Source organism: Callithrix jacchus, chromosome 21 (genome assembly GCF_049354715.1).
Source record: "Callithrix jacchus isolate 240 chromosome 21, calJac240_pri, whole genome shotgun sequence".
Classification (NCBI taxonomy): domain Eukaryota; kingdom Metazoa; phylum Chordata; class Mammalia; order Primates; family Cebidae; genus Callithrix; species Callithrix jacchus.
In genome coordinates this window covers 46,530,902-46,550,060 of record NC_133522.1, presented here as the reverse complement: position 1 = coordinate 46,550,060, position 19,159 = coordinate 46,530,902, and the positions used below count along the sequence as shown (strand labels likewise).

Genomic DNA, 19,159 nt, shown 5'->3' with positions numbered 1-19,159 from the left:
TTTTTTTGAGACTGAGTTTCGCTCTTGTTACCCAAGCTGGAGTGCAATGGCGCGATCTCGGCTCACCGCAACCTCCGCCTCCTGGGTTCAGGCAATTCTCCTGCCTCAGCCTCCTGAGTAGCTGGGATTACAGGCACACGCCACCGTGCCCAGCTAATTTTTTGTATCTTTAGTAGAGACGGGGTTTCACCATGTTGCCCAGGATGGTCTCAATCTCTTGACCTCGTGATCCACCCGCCTCAGCCTCCCAAAGTGCTGGGATTACAGGCTTGAACCACCGCGCCCGGCCTATGTTCTTCCTTTGTTTGCAACCTTTTAATTCATTTTTAGTTGCTTTTTGAGGAAGAGTACATGAGCATTGCTGACAAGGAAAGGCAACTGGAGGCATCTACACTTTGTCACTCTCCCCCATCCTGCCATGAAAGCTTCATTAAAATGTAAATAAAAGAATTTACACACACTCTAAGGACACAGGAGAAGAGAGATGGGATGCTCGAAGTCATGAAGTATCAGTGGCAACGTATTTAACGTAGTGGAGAAAGCCAAAAGAAGTCAGGCTGGAGGAGGCCAGTGAGCAGGTATCCCTTTCAGAACAAGCCTGGGAAAGTCTGGTGAATTCGAGGGACCAGATTAGACTGGAGTTAGTCCTCCAAGAGTCTTTCAAATTCAAAAACCTGTCATCACTTATGACTTAGGGTTTATTTGCATTTATAAGAATGGCCATTTATTTTGTTTCTAAAGCATAAAGTAAAACCTGTACTGTGCAGCCATAAAAAAGGATGAGTTCATGTTCTTTGCAGGGACGTGGATAAAGCTGGAAACCATTCTCAGCAAACTGATCCAAGAACAGAAAACCAGGCACCCCATGTTCTCACTCATAAGTGGGTGTTGAACAATGAGAACACATGGACACAGGGAGGGGAACATCACACACCGGGGCCTGCTAGGAGTGGGGAGGCTAGGGGAGGGGTAGCAGGGGTGGGGTTGGCGAGGGCTAACATTAGGAGAAATACCTAATGTAGATGACGGGGGGAATAGATGCAGCAAACCACCATGGCACGTGTATACCTATATAACAAACCTGCATGTTCTGCACACATACCCCAGAACTTAAAGTATAATAATAAAAAAAACTTGTGCATTACACGAAAAAGGAAATTACTTGAAACATTAGATTTCTCTAAGTCCTTAGGCCAGAGCAAAATGAAAAATGGAGTATTTCTTTACATAGTGAAGTTCTAGCAAAATAAAATAATGTTCAGCAGTATCTTAGTCAATGAGACTAAGAAGAATTTACATCTTTTTATCATTTCACATCAGTGCTTTCACTTAATGCTGGAGTGAAATGTTTAATTTTAATCTTACATTTTTATGCTAAGGTACCACTGCAGTCTCTGGTTATAATTCATTTTGTTCTTTAATCATAGAAGAAATAGTTCAGTTGGCTTTGATTAATGTCCTCGTCCCCGTCCCTTTGATAATCTTAATTTACTATTGCTTCACTGCTTTGTTGGTTACTATTTCATGTTGCCATGTTTCTGGACATTCAGTTTCGTAATTGTTTTCCCCTCTCTCCAAGTCTTTGCCTTTAATCTACAGAAAGCAATCCTGTTAACATTACTGTGATGTTATCTTTATTTCTCACTTTGTTCTTTCCGCTGATGTTCTTCATTTGTAATTCTTTACATAAATCTGCACTCATCTCTCTTTCTTCATTAATTTGCTCTATTCTTGTTCCCCAGTTTTTATGCTTCCAGATCCTAAGGAGCCATTTACATCATTTTGGTTTATCCATGTGCTTGACTGCCTGTGATCATAATTCTCACTGTGTCTTCTGCTTCTTCCGACTTGCTAGCCGCTTTCACGCCTTTTGAAACTTTTGAGCTTAAAATGTGAATGCTGGAACATAGCAAAGCACATACATATTATTCATTACATAGTCTATATTCCCGTCTGAAAATGTGCATTTAACCCCCAGCAATGTTAATGAGAGTGACTTTCATCCATCCAAAAGGATGGAGAGACTTTTATCTCTAAAATGAATTCGCGGTACACACATGGAAATAATTCTCTAGAAGGGGATTGCAAACAATATTCAGACATTTTCTGGGTGAACTATATATATATATATATATATATATATATATATATATATATATATATATATTTTTTTTTTTTTTTTACTTTTTTTCTCCAGAGCTTTGTAAAACCCATAGCAAAAATCAGGCTTTTTCCTTCTTGTTGCAAAATCAGTACAAATATTGGATAAAAAGAACATTCTTAAAGTAGCTAAAAGCTCAGAAGTGTATTCTTATAGCACCTCAGAAATTCTTTTTGTGAGCCACTCATCCTCGTGGTCCCTTGATATCTATATAATGGAATTTAGATTATAGTAGGTGATGTATATAAAATACAGATCAAGTGTTACTTCTTAAAAGGAATCTCTTTAGTTATATGTAGAATGAAAACCATAATATTTTTCTTTTAAACATTTATTTATTCATTCAATAAAAACGTGAGGGCTTCTACTATGTATTAGCAAGCACACCAGCTGCCTCTAAGAATAAGATTACATCATCTCATATGAAGTGTGCTTGCCCTCTTCTAGATTACAATGTAGTGGAGTGCATATGCCAAATAGCGATGAAAATATGATGCAGGAAGCTGAAAGGTAGGACGTGGTGTCTATTACAAAAGATAGAAGACCAGGAATAAATTCTAAGGAACTGATGTTTAGCTGAGATTCAAAGAATGTGTAGGAGCTAATTGGATAAAGAAGGGTGAAGTGTTTCAGCAAAGGGCCTAGTACCAGCGCAGGCCCTGAGTTGGAAAGGAGGTTGGGACCTAGGACACTGAAGAGACCAGTGTGGCCAGACCCTAGTGTATGACAAGTGTGAGATGACATTGAATTTTTTTCTACTCACAGTTTATTAACCTCCATCATGCAAGAATGCAACCTAAATTTCAACAAAAAATGCTGACATGTTACTCTATTGGTAGTTACCACTTTAAAAAAAAAAAGAGAGATCCATCTCTCAGTTCTCCTTTTGGACTTGATTTTTTTTTACTTCAATTCCAGCAGATTTGTTTCATGTCCTTTGAAACTCTTTTATGAGGTACATAGACCTTTAGAATTGTTATGTCCTTTTGATAAATTGACCACTTTATCATTTGGGAATAACCATCTGTCCCTAGTAATATTTCTTATTCTAAAATCTATTTTGATATTAATATAAGCACTCCAACTTTCTTTAGAGTAGTGTTAGCTTGTATTTTTTCTATTTTTTTTTCTTTTAATCTATCAGTTTCTTTATATTTATGGTAGAATTTCTCCTGAATAGCATATAGTTCAGTCTTGATTTTTTATCTGACTGACAATGTTTTACTTTTAATTAGAGTGTTTAGGCAATGTATATTTAATGCGATCATCAATTTGCTTTAATTTAAATCTATCATTTTGCTAATTGCTTCCGATTTTTCCTATCTGTCCTCTGTTCCCTTTTTTTCTCTTTCTTGCCTTTTTTTGGATTAATTAAATATTTTTTAAATGATTGATTTTATCTGCATTAAAGGATTAACACATAAGTTTTCTTTTTATTTTGCTTTGCGAGTACTTGCTTTTAGAGTTGACCACATCCATCTTCCAAGTAACATGGCTTACTCTTTTTTTTTTTTTTTTTTTGAGACGGAGTTTTGCTCTTGTTACCCAGGCTGGAGTGCAATGGCGTGATCTTGGCTCACCGCAACCTTCATCTCCTGGGTTCAGGCAATTCTCCTGCCTCAGCCTCCTGAGTAGCTGGGATTACAGGCACGTGCCACCATGCCTAGCTAAGTTTTTGTATTTTTAGTAGAGACAGGGTTTCAGCATGTTGACCAGGATGGTCTCGATCTGTTGACCTCGTGATCCACCCGCCTCGGCCTCCCAAAGTGCTGGGATTACAGGCGTGAGCCACTGCACCCGGCCCATGTTATGGTTTTCTACATGCTTCTTCTGTTTGGTGTTCATTGAATTTGATGGATATTTGAGATTCTAGTGCTCACTGAAGTTTGAAACATCTGTATATTAATTGTTCGACTTTTCTTCTGTACCTCATTTTCCTCCTAGAACTCCAATTATATGCATATTAGGCCAAATGATACTGACCCACATCTCAGGAGTTTCGTGTTTATTGTTTTTAAGCCTTTTTAAAACTTGTTTTTTAAGTTGGGTAGTTTCAATTGCTCTGTTTTCTGGTTCATTGACAGTTTTTTCTGAAGAGTATAATCTGCTGTTAACCCCATTTGTCTAATTTTCATTGCATATATTATATTTTGCAACTCTAGAAGTTTCATTTGACTGTTTTATTCCTCACTTGGCTGTTTATATTTTCTCCATTTCTCTCATCAGTGAGGTCTTCCTTTTTCCTACTGTCCTACACATACTGCAGAATATTTATAAGACCTATGTTGATATGCACAAATTCTGTCATCTCTCAGTTCTGTGTGTTTCTATGAAATAGTTTTCTCCTAATACTAGGCCGTATTTGCCCTATTGTGTCCAGATTTTTACTGAATGCCAGACTTTGTAAATTTTATGTTATTGATTGATAGAGTTTCTTGTTCTCTAGTAATTATTATCAGAGTTTTTTGGTGTGCAGCTAAATTACTTGAACTCAGTTTGTTCCCTTCTAGGGTCACTTTTAAATTTTGTTATGACTAATTTGGCCCCTGCAGCTGTGTGATACACTTTTGAGTACTCAATCTGATGTGCCATTTATTAGAAGCTCTTACCTCCTTTTCCTAGTTGAAACATGAACTATTTTCTCCCGTGTAAGGTTCACAGATTTTCACCTGATTCTTTCTGGTGTTCCTAATCCAACCTTGGTAGTTTTCTTACACATGTGAAAATGCCAGCACACAGTTAAGGGCTCATCAAAGGGAAGCTTCTTCAGCTCTCTGGAGTTCTCTTTCTATGTAGCTTCCTTCTCTCTGCTTTGTAAATTCTAGCAGCCTTCATCCCTCAAGTGTCACACCTGGTCTCCCTAATTCTACAATTCCACCAAGTTTTATTTAAATGTCCTCCTTTAGGAATGATCTGAGAAAACCAGGAGGTCAGCTGAAGCACTCGTATGCCCACTTTGTTTCCTTCTTTCATGGTTTTTTGTTGTTGTTGCTGTTGTGTACTGCCTGGAGGTTTAGTTAAGGCCGGGCGCAGTGGCTCACGCCTGTAATCCCAGCACTTTGGGAGGCCGAGGCGGGTGGATCAGGAGGTCAAGAGATCGAGACCATCCTGGTCAACGTGGTGAAACCCCGTCTCTACTAAAAATACAAAGATTAGCTGGGCATGGTGGCACGTGCCTGTAATCCCAGCTACTCAGGAGGCTGAGGCAGGAGAATTGCCTGAATCCAGGAGGTGGAGGTTGCAGTGAGCTGAGATAGCACCATTGCACTCCAGCCTGGGTAACAAGAGTGAAACTCCATCTCAAAAAACAAAAACAAAAAAAAAACATAGGATAAATTCAGTTCTCGTTTCTGTGTTTTTGTTTGTTTATTTATGATGGACAGAGACGGAGTTTCCTATTTCTAAGTGATGACAGTTGTACATCATTTCAGTGCTTGGGAGAAGATAGAATGACTGATATGTATTAAAGTTAAAGGCACAATTTCTATAACATATGAGCACATTTTTATAACCTGACTTGGAATCACTTCATAGAAGCTTGGAATGCATTCCACGTCATTATGAGCCAACCGATTTGCGATCGTCTGATCCAGATGACATTGGATTTCTAAGTATTTATTCAAATATAAAAACATTTTGGAGTCTCAGAAGCAGCTAAATATTATGCTTTGTATGTATGTTTACCTACGGCTGAGTTATATTCCCTTCCATTTTGGAACACCTTACACAAGCAGTTCATTTTAGTAAGCGTACACACTCACATATCCCATGAAATCAATAAAGGTAATCTGAACCCAAATGGCATTTCCATTTAAAATGAATGTACCCAATTTGCAAATTTGATCACCTGTTTTAATTCTCATGTTTTCTGACCTCTCTGAAGCAGTTGACACTGTTGAGAACTGTTGGTTAACTTTCCAAAACGTCTTTTTGTTTCTAAGACAATACTCCCTAGAGTTTGAGCTGCTGATCTAATTTCTTATTTATCTCCTTCATGATTCTTTTCCAATTTCTTTAAACTCTTTTACTTTTTTAGTTGCAATGTCAAATACACACAAATCACTGTGTACACATGCAGTGTGCCCAGCACCCAGATCCAGAAAAAGAACATAGTCTGCACCTCGGATGCCACCTCATGTCCCTTTCCATTCTCTACACCTGACCCCACCCCCGTGGGCAAACTTTATTCTCACTCTCAACATCATAGATGAGTTTTTCCTATTTTGACATTCGATATAAATGGAACAGTACAGTGTAAATTCCTTCGGTGTCTTTTTGCTTTTCTTCACCATTATAGTTGTGGGAGTTATGATATTTTATGTGCAGATTATTCATAGTTATTGATATGTAGTAAGGCAAGGTGCAAATATATCACACTGTGTCAGTTTGATTATTGGTTGATATTGGGAAGTTTTCAGTTTGTGTCTCCTATGACTAGTTGCTGCTGTAGATATTCCAGCATGTTTTTGTGGTGAACATATGCCTGTGGTTTTGTTGTATAAATACTTAGGAGTGAAATTGTTGAGTCACAGTGCATGCATGTGTTCAGCTCTAGTAGACAGTGGTAACTTTCCACAATAACTTTACTGATTTACATTCCTACCTGCAGTGTTTGAGGGTCTTGTGGCTTCACATTCTTAAGACCCTCAATATATTGTTTCTTTTTCATTGTAGTTATTCTGGTGGATGTGTCGTAGTACCTCATTGCACTTTTTTTTTTTTTTTTTGAGACAGAGTTTCGCTCTTGTTACCCAGGCTGGAGTGCAATGGCGTGATCTCAGCTCACCACAGCCTCCACCTCCTGGGTTCAGGCAATTCTCCTGCCTCAGCCTCCTGAGTAGCTGGGATTACAGGCACATGCCACCATGCTCAGCTAATTTTTTGTATTTTTAGTAGAGACGGGGTTTCACCATGGTGACCAGGATGGTCCCGATCTGTTGACCTTGTGATCCACCCACCTCGGGCCCCGCAAAGTGCTGGGATTACAGGCTTGAGCCACCGTGCCCAGCCTGAAGCACTTTTTTATGTACCTATTGGCCATTTATGAAGTGGCTGTGTGACTGTTCACATCTTTTGTCATTTTTTTTTGGAGGCAAGGTTTAACAGTGCTGCTCAACATGGATTGCAATGGTGCGAACTCAGCTCACTGCAACTTCTCCTTCCTGGGCTCAAGCCATCCTCCCACCCCTGCTTCCTGAGTAGCTGGGGCTACAGGAGCATGCCACCATGCCCAGCTAACTCTTTGTAGAGAGAGGTCTTTCTGTGTTGCTCAGGCTGGTCTTGAACTCCTGGGCTCAAGCAGTCCGCCCACCTCGGCCTCCAAAAGTGCTGAGATTACAGGCATGAGCTGCTGCGCCCAGGGCTTTTGTCCGTTTTTGTTGGGACTATTTTTTTATATTAGTTTTTTGAAGTTCACTATGTATTTGGGGTACAAATCTTTTGTCAAATATCATTTTCCTGCCTTATGAAATGCTACCTATCCCTGAGGATTTACGTCTGGTTTTTGTCTCTTCTTGATCTTTACACTTGATAGGGTTTGGCTGTGTCCCCACCCAGATCTCATCTTGAATTTCCGAATGTTGTAGGAGGGACCCAGTGGGAGATAATTGAATCATGAGGGCTGTTCATTCTGGTGCTATTCTCATGACAGTGAGTCTCATGAGATCTGATGGTTATTATAAGGGGAAGTTTTCCTGCACAAGTTCTCTCTCTTTGCCTCCTGCCAGCCATGTAAGACATGATTTGCTCCTCTTTGCCTTCTGTCAGGATTGTAAGGCTTCCCCAGCCATGTGAACTGTAGGTTCAATTAAATCTCTTTCTCTTGTAAATCGGCCAGTCTTGGGTATGTCTTTATTAGCAATGTGAAAACAAACTAATACAACACTTTCCTCGGAATATCTCACCCAGCGATGGGTTCTATTTCCCTGGCTGCCAAATCTGCCTCTAGGGTCTTGAATTCCTGTTTCCACTTTGCTACTGGGTGGCCCAAGGGCAGTGCCCTGTTTACCTTAGTGAAACTGGCATGTTGTTTCTTTTACCAACCAGCTCTGTCTTGTAGGCTCCCTTTGTTTTATCTTACTTTAATTATTTATTTAAAAAATTTTTTTTGAGATGGAGTTTCGTTCTTGTTACCCAGGCTGGAGTGCAATGGCACAATCTCGGCTCACCGCAACACCTCCTGGGTTCAGGCAATTCTCCTGCCTCAGCCTCCTGAGTAGCTGGGACTACAGGCACGCACCACCATGCCCAGCTAATTTTCTGTATTTTTAGTAGAGACGGGGTTTCACCATGTTGACCAGGATGGTCTTGATCTCTTGACCTCGTGATCCACCTGCCTCGGCCTCCCAAAGTGCTGGATTACAGGCATGAGCCACTGCACCCGACCCGTAGGCTCCCTTTGTAATAGTGTAACTATGCAATTGGTCATGCAAGCAATTGAATTTGCCTCATGCTGACTTTTTATTTTCTGTACCCTGATTACTCCCACATCCCCGCCCACCAGTGTGGGTAGGATCATATCAGACATATCCATCATTAGGCCTTCTTTCTCCCTTCACACCACCAATGCCCAGCCGGCCTAGACCCCCAGCAGAGCAGTCTAGCCAGGCCTTCTGCCTACAGTCTCCTCTCCCTGTCTAGTCAGTGTTTACTTTCTCAAACTTCAATCTGGGAAATTGATGTTCTCTGTCAAAACTTTCAATGACCCCCTACTTTTTAAAACAACTTTATTAAAATATAATTTATATACCATGAAAGAACCCACTTAAAGTATACAGTCTCATGGTTTTTTAGTGTATTCACAGATAAGGTGCCTTCACCACAGTCCCCTTCAGCAGCTCTTCATCACTGCAAAAGAAGCCCTGTATCCTTGGGCTATCAGCCTCTCATCCTGCCCCCTTGCCTCTATCCCAACCATAAGTAAACCGCTGATCGACTTTCTGTCTCTACAGATGTCCCTCTTCTGGGCAGTTCATGTGAATGGAGTCACATAGTATGTGGCCTTTGTGGGTGTAATCGAAGGTCATCCCCACCGTAGCGTGTGCTAGTGCTTCATTCCATCTTATTGTGGAGTGATATCCCATTGTAAGGCTAAGCCACATTTGCTTACCTATTCTTCAGGTGATAGACACGTAGGCTGTTTCCACCACTGGCTATTATACACAATGCTGCTTTAAACTGCTTTAAACCGTGTACACAGTTTTGTGTGGACATGTTTTTATTTCTCTTGGGTATGTGCCTTGGAGAAGAACTCCATACTTTCTGCAGGGCTAAGCATGTGCTTCTTAGCTTGGCATCTGACACTCTTTGCAATCTTGACTTTATAATCAGCACCTGGAATGTAACCTTCTGCCAGTCAGCGCCCTTCCAAGACTTGGTTATTAGTTTGGCTGCTGGTCGTGGTACAGTGCCAGGTACGTGGTAGTTTCTGAAGAGGTGTTTCCAGGATAAATGCATCTGAGGAATCTGTAGCTCTATCTCAAAATCATACAACACTTTTAGCTGTGCCCTGAGTTTCCTGCTTCCCAGTACCTTTTTATTTCTCTCCTGACTGGGACAGCTCAGTGTCCTAATACTTTTTAAGACTTCTGTCTAGAATGTGCTTTTCTTTCCTCCTCTGAAAATTTTTTGCCATTTTTCCTAGTTCACATTACTTTCTCTATCACTTATGCTCCTGTAGCAGTTTGTGAATGTTTCTGTCACAACACTCAGCAAATAGGATTATAACTGACCTCTCTACATGAACAATAGTACCTTCTAGACTTGACGGTAGTATACTAGGACTTGTTCTACCTTGCATTACTGGGCCCTTACACAAGACCTGGTACCTAGTGGTGCTCAATAAACGTTATTGCATCACTGAACGCTTGTGTCACCACCTACTGCAAAATTCCTCCCACATCTCTTCTTTTCACCCTGCCCTGTTTGAATTTTAAGAAAAGCTAAAATATTGACTTATTTTCTTTCTGGTGTAACATTCTTCTTTATGTTTGTCACTGGAGTCTTGGTTATACCATCTGTTACAGCGATATAAAATATTGAGAAGTCTGCAACTGAGGAAACCGTTCTCCAAGGCCCCTCTCATTAGCTCCCTTGGTGTTGGTACCCCAGCATTTTAGGCCCTGAATTTCACAAGATTGTACCGAATGTTTTATTTAGCTTTCTGTTACGAACCCACAATTATTTTTTAGAAACTTTCACACACACAAAACTCACATTAACGCTGCCTCAGCCCTTACTGGAGGGAGCAAATGTTACTGTATTAAAGAGCAGGAGGCACTCTATAAAAAGAAGTGCTATTATTTAGGCAGATGGATGATCCCTTAGTTGGAAGAAACAAAAGCTGCTGGAAGATAGTTTGGGTTTTCTTTTGCCTGTGGCCATATGATGTGTCTCTTAGAGAATGAGTTTATGTTACATGATTAAACCCAGTGGCATGAAGGAGAAAGACTAATGTAAGATGCTTTAAAAATACAAGGAGAAGTGACAGTAATCCCCCGCAGGTCACTTATCTCTTTAACTACTAAGATTAAACATTTATTTGTCATTTTTTTTCCTGCAGTCATTTAAATAATTTCACAAGCTGGCTTGTGGCATGTGGTTGTCAATAAGAAACTATACATTTAATTAAGCAATGTTTCTTGTATACATTTACGTTTTTAAAGACTTTATTCTCAGCAAGACTACTTTTAGGATACAAGAGGATAAATTCAAATATGACCAAATTTTGCTTAGTTCAAATTACCCACACTCGGGTTGATAGAAGAATAATGTAGTGGAAAAAAAGAATCCTGGTGGAATTAATTAGCCCTAAAGAGTGACAGTTACCTCATTCCTAACAATATGTTTGGGGTAATGTCAGTTTCTTAGAAAGCTCAAATGTAAAATCACAGTGCTACTATCAGCATTTTTATTTGAGTTGAAAACTGCCGTGTTGAACTATTAACTGTGCTTCTGATCTGAACCGATTTCTTAGTTAGCAATAATTTTCATATTCTGACTTAGGAAGCATTGCTAAAGACTTCAGTTATGGTTAGGAGAGAAAACTATAAACACTTATGACTTGATGGACACCCCTGCCTCTCTTCTCTGTGGGTGAGATCTATTGTCACTTACACAAAATGTATTTTTCTCTGCCACCTTTTGACAAATGGTGTTCACTGTACTTCCCAGCTTAGCCACATAGCCCCTACTGGCCCTGGAAGGCAAACTTGGTTTCTGCCACTGATGGAGACCGAGAGAAAAAAAGATGAATATTTCAAGTAAGATGCCTGGAGGATGCTAAATCTCGTGGACATAGCTTCCAGTAGACACCTGTCTCATGTAATGAAACTAATATAGCGATGTGAAAAGGCCTCACCTGTTATGTATGAGTGTAAACAGGAAAACTTTCATAAATTGCTGTCTCGGTTCATTGTCTGCTACTATAACAATCCACAGACTGGGTAGATTATAAACAACAGAAGTTTAGTTGGCTCATGGCTCTGGAGGCTGAGAAGTCCAAGGCCATTAGGTGAGGGTCATCCTAAGTGGAAGTATGGAAGACAGAAGCAAGTGCTCAAGACAGAAGGAAAAGAGTGTATTACCCCCGGAAAGTGTATTATTTTATAAGGAGCTCACTCCTGTGATAATGGCATTAATCCATTTATGAGGGCTCTGCCTCTTATGAGTCACCTTTTTTTTTTTTTTTGAGATGGAGTTTCGCTCTTGTTACCCAGGCTGGAGTGCAATGGCACAATCTCAGCTCACCACAACCTCCACCTCCTGGGTTCAGGCAATTCTTCTGCCTCAGCCTCCTGGGTAGCTGGGATTACAGGCATGCACCCACCATGCCCAGCTAATTTTTTTTTTTTTGTATTTTTAGTAGAGATGGGGTTTCACCATGTTGACCAGGATGGTCTTGATCTCTTGACCTCGTGATCCAACTGCTTCGGTCTCCCAAAGTGCTGGGATTACAGGCTTGAGCCACTGCACTCAGCCATAAGTCACCTTTTAAAGGTCCTGCCTCCCAATATCATTACCCTGGCAATTAAATTTCAACATGAGTTTTGGTAGGAACATTCAAATCATGGTATTCTGTCCTGGCCTTCCAAAACTTCTAACATACAAAATGAATTTATTTCATCCCAGTACCCCCAAAGTTATAACTAATTCCAGCATCAATTTAAAAGTCCAAAGTCTCATCTGAATCAGATATGAGTGAGACTCAGGCATGATTCATCTAGAGGCAAATCCCCTCCAGCCATGAGCTATGAGTCAAAGCAAGTTATCTATTTCCAAAACTCAGTGGTGAGACAGGCACAGGGTGGGCATTCCCATTCCAAAAAGGAGGAGGAAGCAGGAACAAAGAGGTAACAGGCTCCAGGTAAATCTAATCCCAACAGAGAAAACAATTTGAAGTTTAAAGCTGGATAAAAGTCCCCTTTAATTCCATGTCTCAGCACACTGGGGTGGGGATTGGGTCCCCATGGCCTCAGGAAAAACTGCCTTGATGGCTTTGTTGGGCTCTTGGGCTCAGTTCTCCCAGCAGCTCTCATGGGTTGGAGTCTTGTGCCTGCAGCTCTCCCAGGCTGATGTTATATGCTGATAACTCTCCAGTTCTGGGGCCTTAGGGCCAGCCCTAGGCATGGCACCACTAGGCATTACTCCAGTGGACAGACTGCAGGAGCTCTGGTGCATTAGTTCTGCTCAGTACCACCCTAATAGGGACTGTTTGTGCTGGTTCCACCTCTAAAACAAGTCTCTGTCCAGGGCCCTGGGCTTTCTGGAAGGTCTTTGAAGTTTAGGTGAAGGACACCATGCCCCGAAGCTGTTACATTCTGTGCACCTGCAGAATTGACATGGATGCCACCAAAGTTCACAACTTCCAGAGCAGCAGGTTAAGCCAGACCTGGGACCACTTGAGCCATGGCTGTGGCAGCTGAGGAATACTTTGTCATAATCCTGGGGACAAATCCTGAGACAGATTGAGCAGCAAGCGATGGAGGGTGCCCCAGGCCTAGTTATTAGATTATGTCTCCTCTGCCTTCCCTTACTTCTTTCTTCATTGGGACAATCTAACACTCGTGCTTAGTGTTTAAAGGACTGGTTATGTGACCATTTAGTTGCTTAACAAGACATAATGCTAAAATGTATGAGCTTATTCCCCCATACCAATTCTTGACCACTATTTGCCATCCTCAGAAGTTTCTAACAGTTCTTCCCAATGAAGTTTTCTTTCTAGGCTCCGATAGACAAGGAATCTCATTACACTTGCCCCACCTCATCCTCACACCAACATACTTATTGATATATTTACTAAACTTAGTTAGAGAATAAAGTTGCACAATGTGCAGTGTGAGGTGTATTTGTGCAAAAAGAGAGAGCAATCCCTCCCCTCTCTTTTTAGTGAGGTTAGGGGTTAACCATCTCAGTTTTACTAAATAGAAATCTACATTCCATATAGGCACAGGAGGGCAAGTGTCCTAATGTAACTGTGACTCAATGCCCTGCAGGATTCTGTGTCATTGACCACTGTGTTTGCACTGATAAATTTTACTACAGTTGAAGTCTTTGGCACTGGTAACATTTCCATCCTATATGACACCAGTGAAAAGGAAGAGTTTTCATTAGTGCCATATATGGCCTAATAGCCAGAGTGACCCTCAGATCTCACCCCAGTGGCGGACCTGTCAGGTAGATGCCGTCTGCTAACATCCCCAAGGAGGTGCAGGTCTTCAAGTGTGATAGTCCACATTGTTACTTCAAGCAATGTTGAACAAGACACTTCTTGAGACTCACAGATTGACAGTAGCTTTTGATGCTTCCCCTGATCAAGGAGAAAGAGGGTCTTTTCAGGGGCCCCTCTACTCTGGGGACATCTACATGGCGTGGCTCTCACAGGGGAGGAGAAGTCTCATCAGTATGTAGGCTTCCCTGTTGATAGTGGAGGGGGCTACGGTGTGTAAGCATCTCTCTACACCAGGATGTCTGCTGAAGGCTCTCGTCTGTACCCCTCACCTTCTCTCTTTCTCTGTCTCAACTTCAATACAGTCAGTTCCTACACTGTGAGAGGTAACTCCAATCTACCAATCTACTTAAAAGAGATATAATTTTATAAAATAGAAATTCCAGAAATACTTCAAAAGTTTATATTATCGGTGGAAGTTTGACACACCACATTAATTATGGAGGGAAAAATAAAAACAAGGGACAGTGAATGCACCAACTATCATTTACGAAACACAGCATGCCAGGCCTTAGGCTTGTGTATATTAGCTCATTGAGTATGTGAAGTTTAACTAAAAAATCAAAATGTTTATATAGTAGATAAATGTTAGATTCTCACATGAATATGTTTTCATAAAACAAACTACATATTGTCACTTTCCAGATTCAATGGGCTCCCAATAACATATCAGCCCGAGAGTCTTTCTTGTGTCGTTGCCTTATTCAGTGTAAATTTATTGCTTATAAAAAGGTTTTAATCCAGTGATAATCCAGACTTAGTGCTTCCTTCCATCTTGATGTATTTTATTTATTGCTCATACTCTATTGGGAAGTTCACATGGGAATGTTAGTTGGTGCTTTCTGATCATTTTATTTAAAATAGAAAAAAATTTCAGAAATACATGGTTGTGGAGGGTAACTAGCAAAGCCACAATTCATGTCCTGTGTTGAGTTACCTTAAAGGAGATGCTCCGAGGAAGAGTTGCAGGCCAAAGGCCTCCTGGGAGTGTATTTTCAAGAGGCACGTCAGCAAGGATGTGAGGAAGGCGGAATGAGTGGAGGGAGAATCTTCCTTGCAAAGCTGTGGCAATAGCGGTCTCAGGTGGGATGCACCTGCAGCATTGTTGCAACTTAACATGGAGGGGATTGGGCCTGTGGAGCCACCTTTGACCAGTGATTCCCTGCAGGCCTCAGACAAGGCAGTTCCCTGTAACTGGGGCTGGTTCCCAGTGTGGGACTCAGCAGAGGACCTTTCTAGTTGCTTTGGGGCGGGGTGCATTGGCCTGAGAGAGGAAATCTGAAAAAGAGCCACACAGTGTCCACTTCAAGTGGCAACAGGGAAGAACGTGCCTTACATCTTGCTGTGAGTAGAGTCAACCGCTTCTATTCAGCCTTGTGCCGGTGCTTGGATGCTGTGTTTCCTCAAATAATTATAAGCAGTAATTATAACATTGAATAAGGCAATGGCACAACAAAGACTCTATGTTTTTGGGAACCCATAAACAAAAAGATGAAGAAATTAACATTATTTACAAAGAGGGAACCACCTGCTACCCTCACATTTAGTGAGCAGCTTAAATCTTGTTATTATGAATCCGATTGTCTTTGTAAATAATGTTAATTTCTTCATCTTTTTCTTACCAAATCATGCCAATTAACTATAGGCAAAGCGAGGGGCACATGTATTTTATCACACAGGCTTAGTAGCAACCCCAGCATGTGGCAGGAGCCTGTAAACCTTCAGCCCCACACCATGGAGGAAGACTCGATCAGGAAGCACAGGCCACAGACCCGCTCTATAGAGAGCTGCCTCTAATCCCTACCCAAATGAGGGAGACTGTTACATTCGCTTCTAAGATGAGAAAACACAAATCACCAAAACCTTCAGAAAGACTGAATCTGGTTCTGCCACTTCCTAGCCCTGAGTCCTTGGTCCAGTGTCAGCCCTGTGAATCTCCATGACATCATCTGCAAAGTGGAGCCTTTATTTACCTAGCAGAGCTGTTGTTGATTGCAAATATTGTAAGATTGTCTGGTACAGAGTACTATGAAGCATCCAGTAAATGTTATTCTCACCTCTGCCCAGTGAACTTCATTCATTCACAGTATCTGGGGTCTCTTACAAATATGTATCTAGGTATGCACCTGCTTTAGAAGGTCACAGAGGGGATATCCTCCTGGATTCCCCTCCCACAACAATGTGGGAGCTTACTTTCTCTCTCTCTCTGCCTAATAAATCGCTCTCTGCTTAAAAAAAAAAAAAGTCACAGAGAAGCTCAGATGTGTGACAAGCAGGATCTCATTATATTTATAAATCTTTTGTTTAACTTATAAACAAGTTCAGTTTTATTTTTCTGGAAGTTGAGTTTTATTTTTTCGCATAACCAACACTCCATAAACACTTGGTATAGGCCCTTAAATGAATTCAAAAGCCAAATGTGTATGAACACATTTGCCGATATTTACTTGTAGAAGTAAAAGAGAAACAATTTAAATGAGAAGAGCAGGAAAAGAGTTCCTAAGAAAATGAATAAATTGTGCATTCACTGATATGGACTCATGAAGTCGGTACAGAACCATGGAATTATGCAGGTGGTGTGTGAGAACGGAGCACTTATAAAGATGCTGCATTTTATATATGCACGCTCTAGCACAATGTAATTATACAGATAAGGCATGGAGGCAGGTGGGCCAGAAGGGAAATGTAAAAATCGAAACAGACACTGTGTGCTGGTGGACTTGAGTCGTGCTTCTGTCAGAGTTCTCTTTGTTGTTTCAATAAAAAGTGCATTGTTGATTTGGCATTCTATTTTTGGCAACCAGTGGTGCTTTTTAAAATGCTTTGCATGTGAATTTTAATTTCAATTAACAGCGTGGTTAATTTTATTCAGTAATAATCCTGAGTGTACCTACTAACGAGAGCAATTTGACCCGAGCAACAGGATCTAGGCATTCACACATTCAGCTCCCCTTTATGGAGAGCCCGTTGACAGCTGGGCACTGTGCTCCAAGTGGCAATTGGAGTAAATCAAGACCTTGTCCTCATGAGGCTTATCTCTAGTGACAGAAGATAGAGAATAAGTGCATTAAATAGATATGTAGTCCAATCGCAGTCAGTGTGGGGACAGAACAGGGCTTGAAGCACGAGGCAAAAAACTAATCTATTAAAAATTAGCATCCAGGATAACTTAACAATTTGTGTACAAAATGTGAGGTTAGGATGACACCTTAGATTTTAGCATCAGCCTCTCTGCTCATAGCATTTAGAGAAAATTTGAATTGTTTGGTTTTATTTGAGCCTGAGCCTCATGATTAATTTTCAAGGTAACGTTCTGAGGCCAGACTGATTGAACGGCAAACGTCAAAGGCAGGTTTTACTGACCAGCGGATCCCTGTGTTGTCTTCTTGCAGTTTTCAGTGAAGACCTACACTCCAGCCTCTACTTTGTCAATGCATCTCTGCAAGAGGTAGTGTTTGCCAGCACCACGGGGACTCTGGTGCCCTGCCCCGCAGCAGGCATCCCTCCTGTGACTCTCAGATGGTACCTAGCCACGGGCGAGGAGATCTACGATGTTCCCGGGATCCGCCACGTCCACCCCAACGGCACTCTCCAAATTTTCCCCTTCCCTCCTTCAAGCTTCAGTACCTTAATCCATGATAATACTTATTATTGCACAGCTGAAAATCCTTCAGGGAAAATTAGAAGTCAGGATGTCCACATCAAGGCTGGTGAGTACAGCTCTGGGCTTCCCTCCCCCCTTGCCTGCTGGGGGTGGGAGGACAATGACGAATAGCAAAATGCTGTCGCAGCAGAGAACCAGTGAAGCCCCATCGTCAGTTCACTCAGCCCTTGCTGATGACTTCTTTAGGATCTCCTTGTTTAGATTTCTGAGTGCTGTACATTATTGGAACCAAACCTTGAAGGAAGGCATGATTAGCAAGTTGGCAAGTTCTGACATCCCAGCCTCCTTGTATTTGATCTAGTTTAATACCCTGATTCAAACTTTCAGTGTCTCAAACCCAATATGTTTGCTTCCACCCCTCTTTCCGCCCCCCTCACCCATCCCTTACCCCATCCTACGGGAGGAGAAAGAGAGAAAAAAAATGACAAATGGTCGAGCTGGAATAAAACCGTAGCATCGAGATGTACTGTTATGGAAACAGAATCAATCTAATATCCTTGCTTTCCTTGCAAAATGGAAAGGCTATTTTAACATTTTTGACTGTATCACATGTTGCTGAAATGTTGTCGGTGCATAAATCCTGAATGGGCTATGTTCCTTTTAACAACATATTGTGTCTTTTTTTAATCACCATTGCTACAAGTCAACCCAGGAAAGAATACTGCCTGAGATACACAGACATCAAAGGCTATATATACAGGACAGATTGTGTGGGTCTATAGATTTAACAAAGCCCTACAAAACAAACTCACAGCTAGACTCCTGTTAGCAAACAGCATGTTAATTTTTTTAAGTCTAGCTCTGAAATACTTGTGTAGACTGACATATAATAGCAGGGCAAAGAGAATATGACTTTGATTCTTTTTTCTTATGCACCAAGTAGCTGCAATAATTTCTTCAATAAGTGAGTAGGTGCTGGTAGAAGACATCACAACATGAGAAAAATGTGAGGTGTTTCTGAATTCCTGCATATGATCTCTTTGATGTAAGCCATCAAACATTAGACTATGACTCATGCTGCTAGCTAGTCATTTTCCCAACTATATTTTGATCTCAGTGACATGCTCATGAATTCTAAGACCTGCACGAGAATTCACATAAGAAGAAGGGGGGGAAGATTGTCTTTAATCAAGATATATGGAAATTTGATGTGTCAAATAATTACAATAAAGCAAATGCAATTTGTATGAGGACCTCTAAACCTGACAGTCAGGGAGAGTTAGTGAATGCCTTTTACTGGGAAGACTGCACATTTTAATGACGTGTTATACAAGCATATTTGTAATCTACAAAACACCACTTATAGAGAAACCTAGAATTTCAAACAGCTATGCCTGAATGTATTAATCCATTATGTCTGCCTTGGGTTTTCTGTCAGATAAAGGAATGAAATGCTTACTTCTGTTTTAACTGCCATCTTCTAAATTAGTCATAGAATTGATTGTTTTTGCATGACACTGGAAGTTTTGGAACATGGAAACTGCATCATCTTGTCTGGTGTCTGAGCCACCTGCCTCTTCCTACTCAGTTGTGCTTTTACCATCTATGTGCTGGTGTTCTTGGCATCTAAAACCCTATGGACCATGAATCCAGCAAATAGATAAGTACT

At 41.0% G+C, this 19,159-nt stretch overlaps 1 protein-coding gene across 2 annotated transcripts in view; it reads left to right on the top strand.

Annotated features, from left to right (window-relative positions):
* The window catches only part of DSCAM (DS cell adhesion molecule), an 802,011-nt gene that overhangs the window by 120,284 nt on the left and 662,568 nt on the right, over positions 1-19,159 (top strand). For both annotated transcript variants that reach the window (XM_017967103.4, XM_035283348.3), the window contains exon 2: positions 17,279-17,596. In XM_017967103.4, the coding sequence (XP_017822592.1) occupies positions 17,279-17,596 (318 nt within the window). The remainder of the gene's footprint in view (positions 1-17,278; positions 17,597-19,159) is intronic.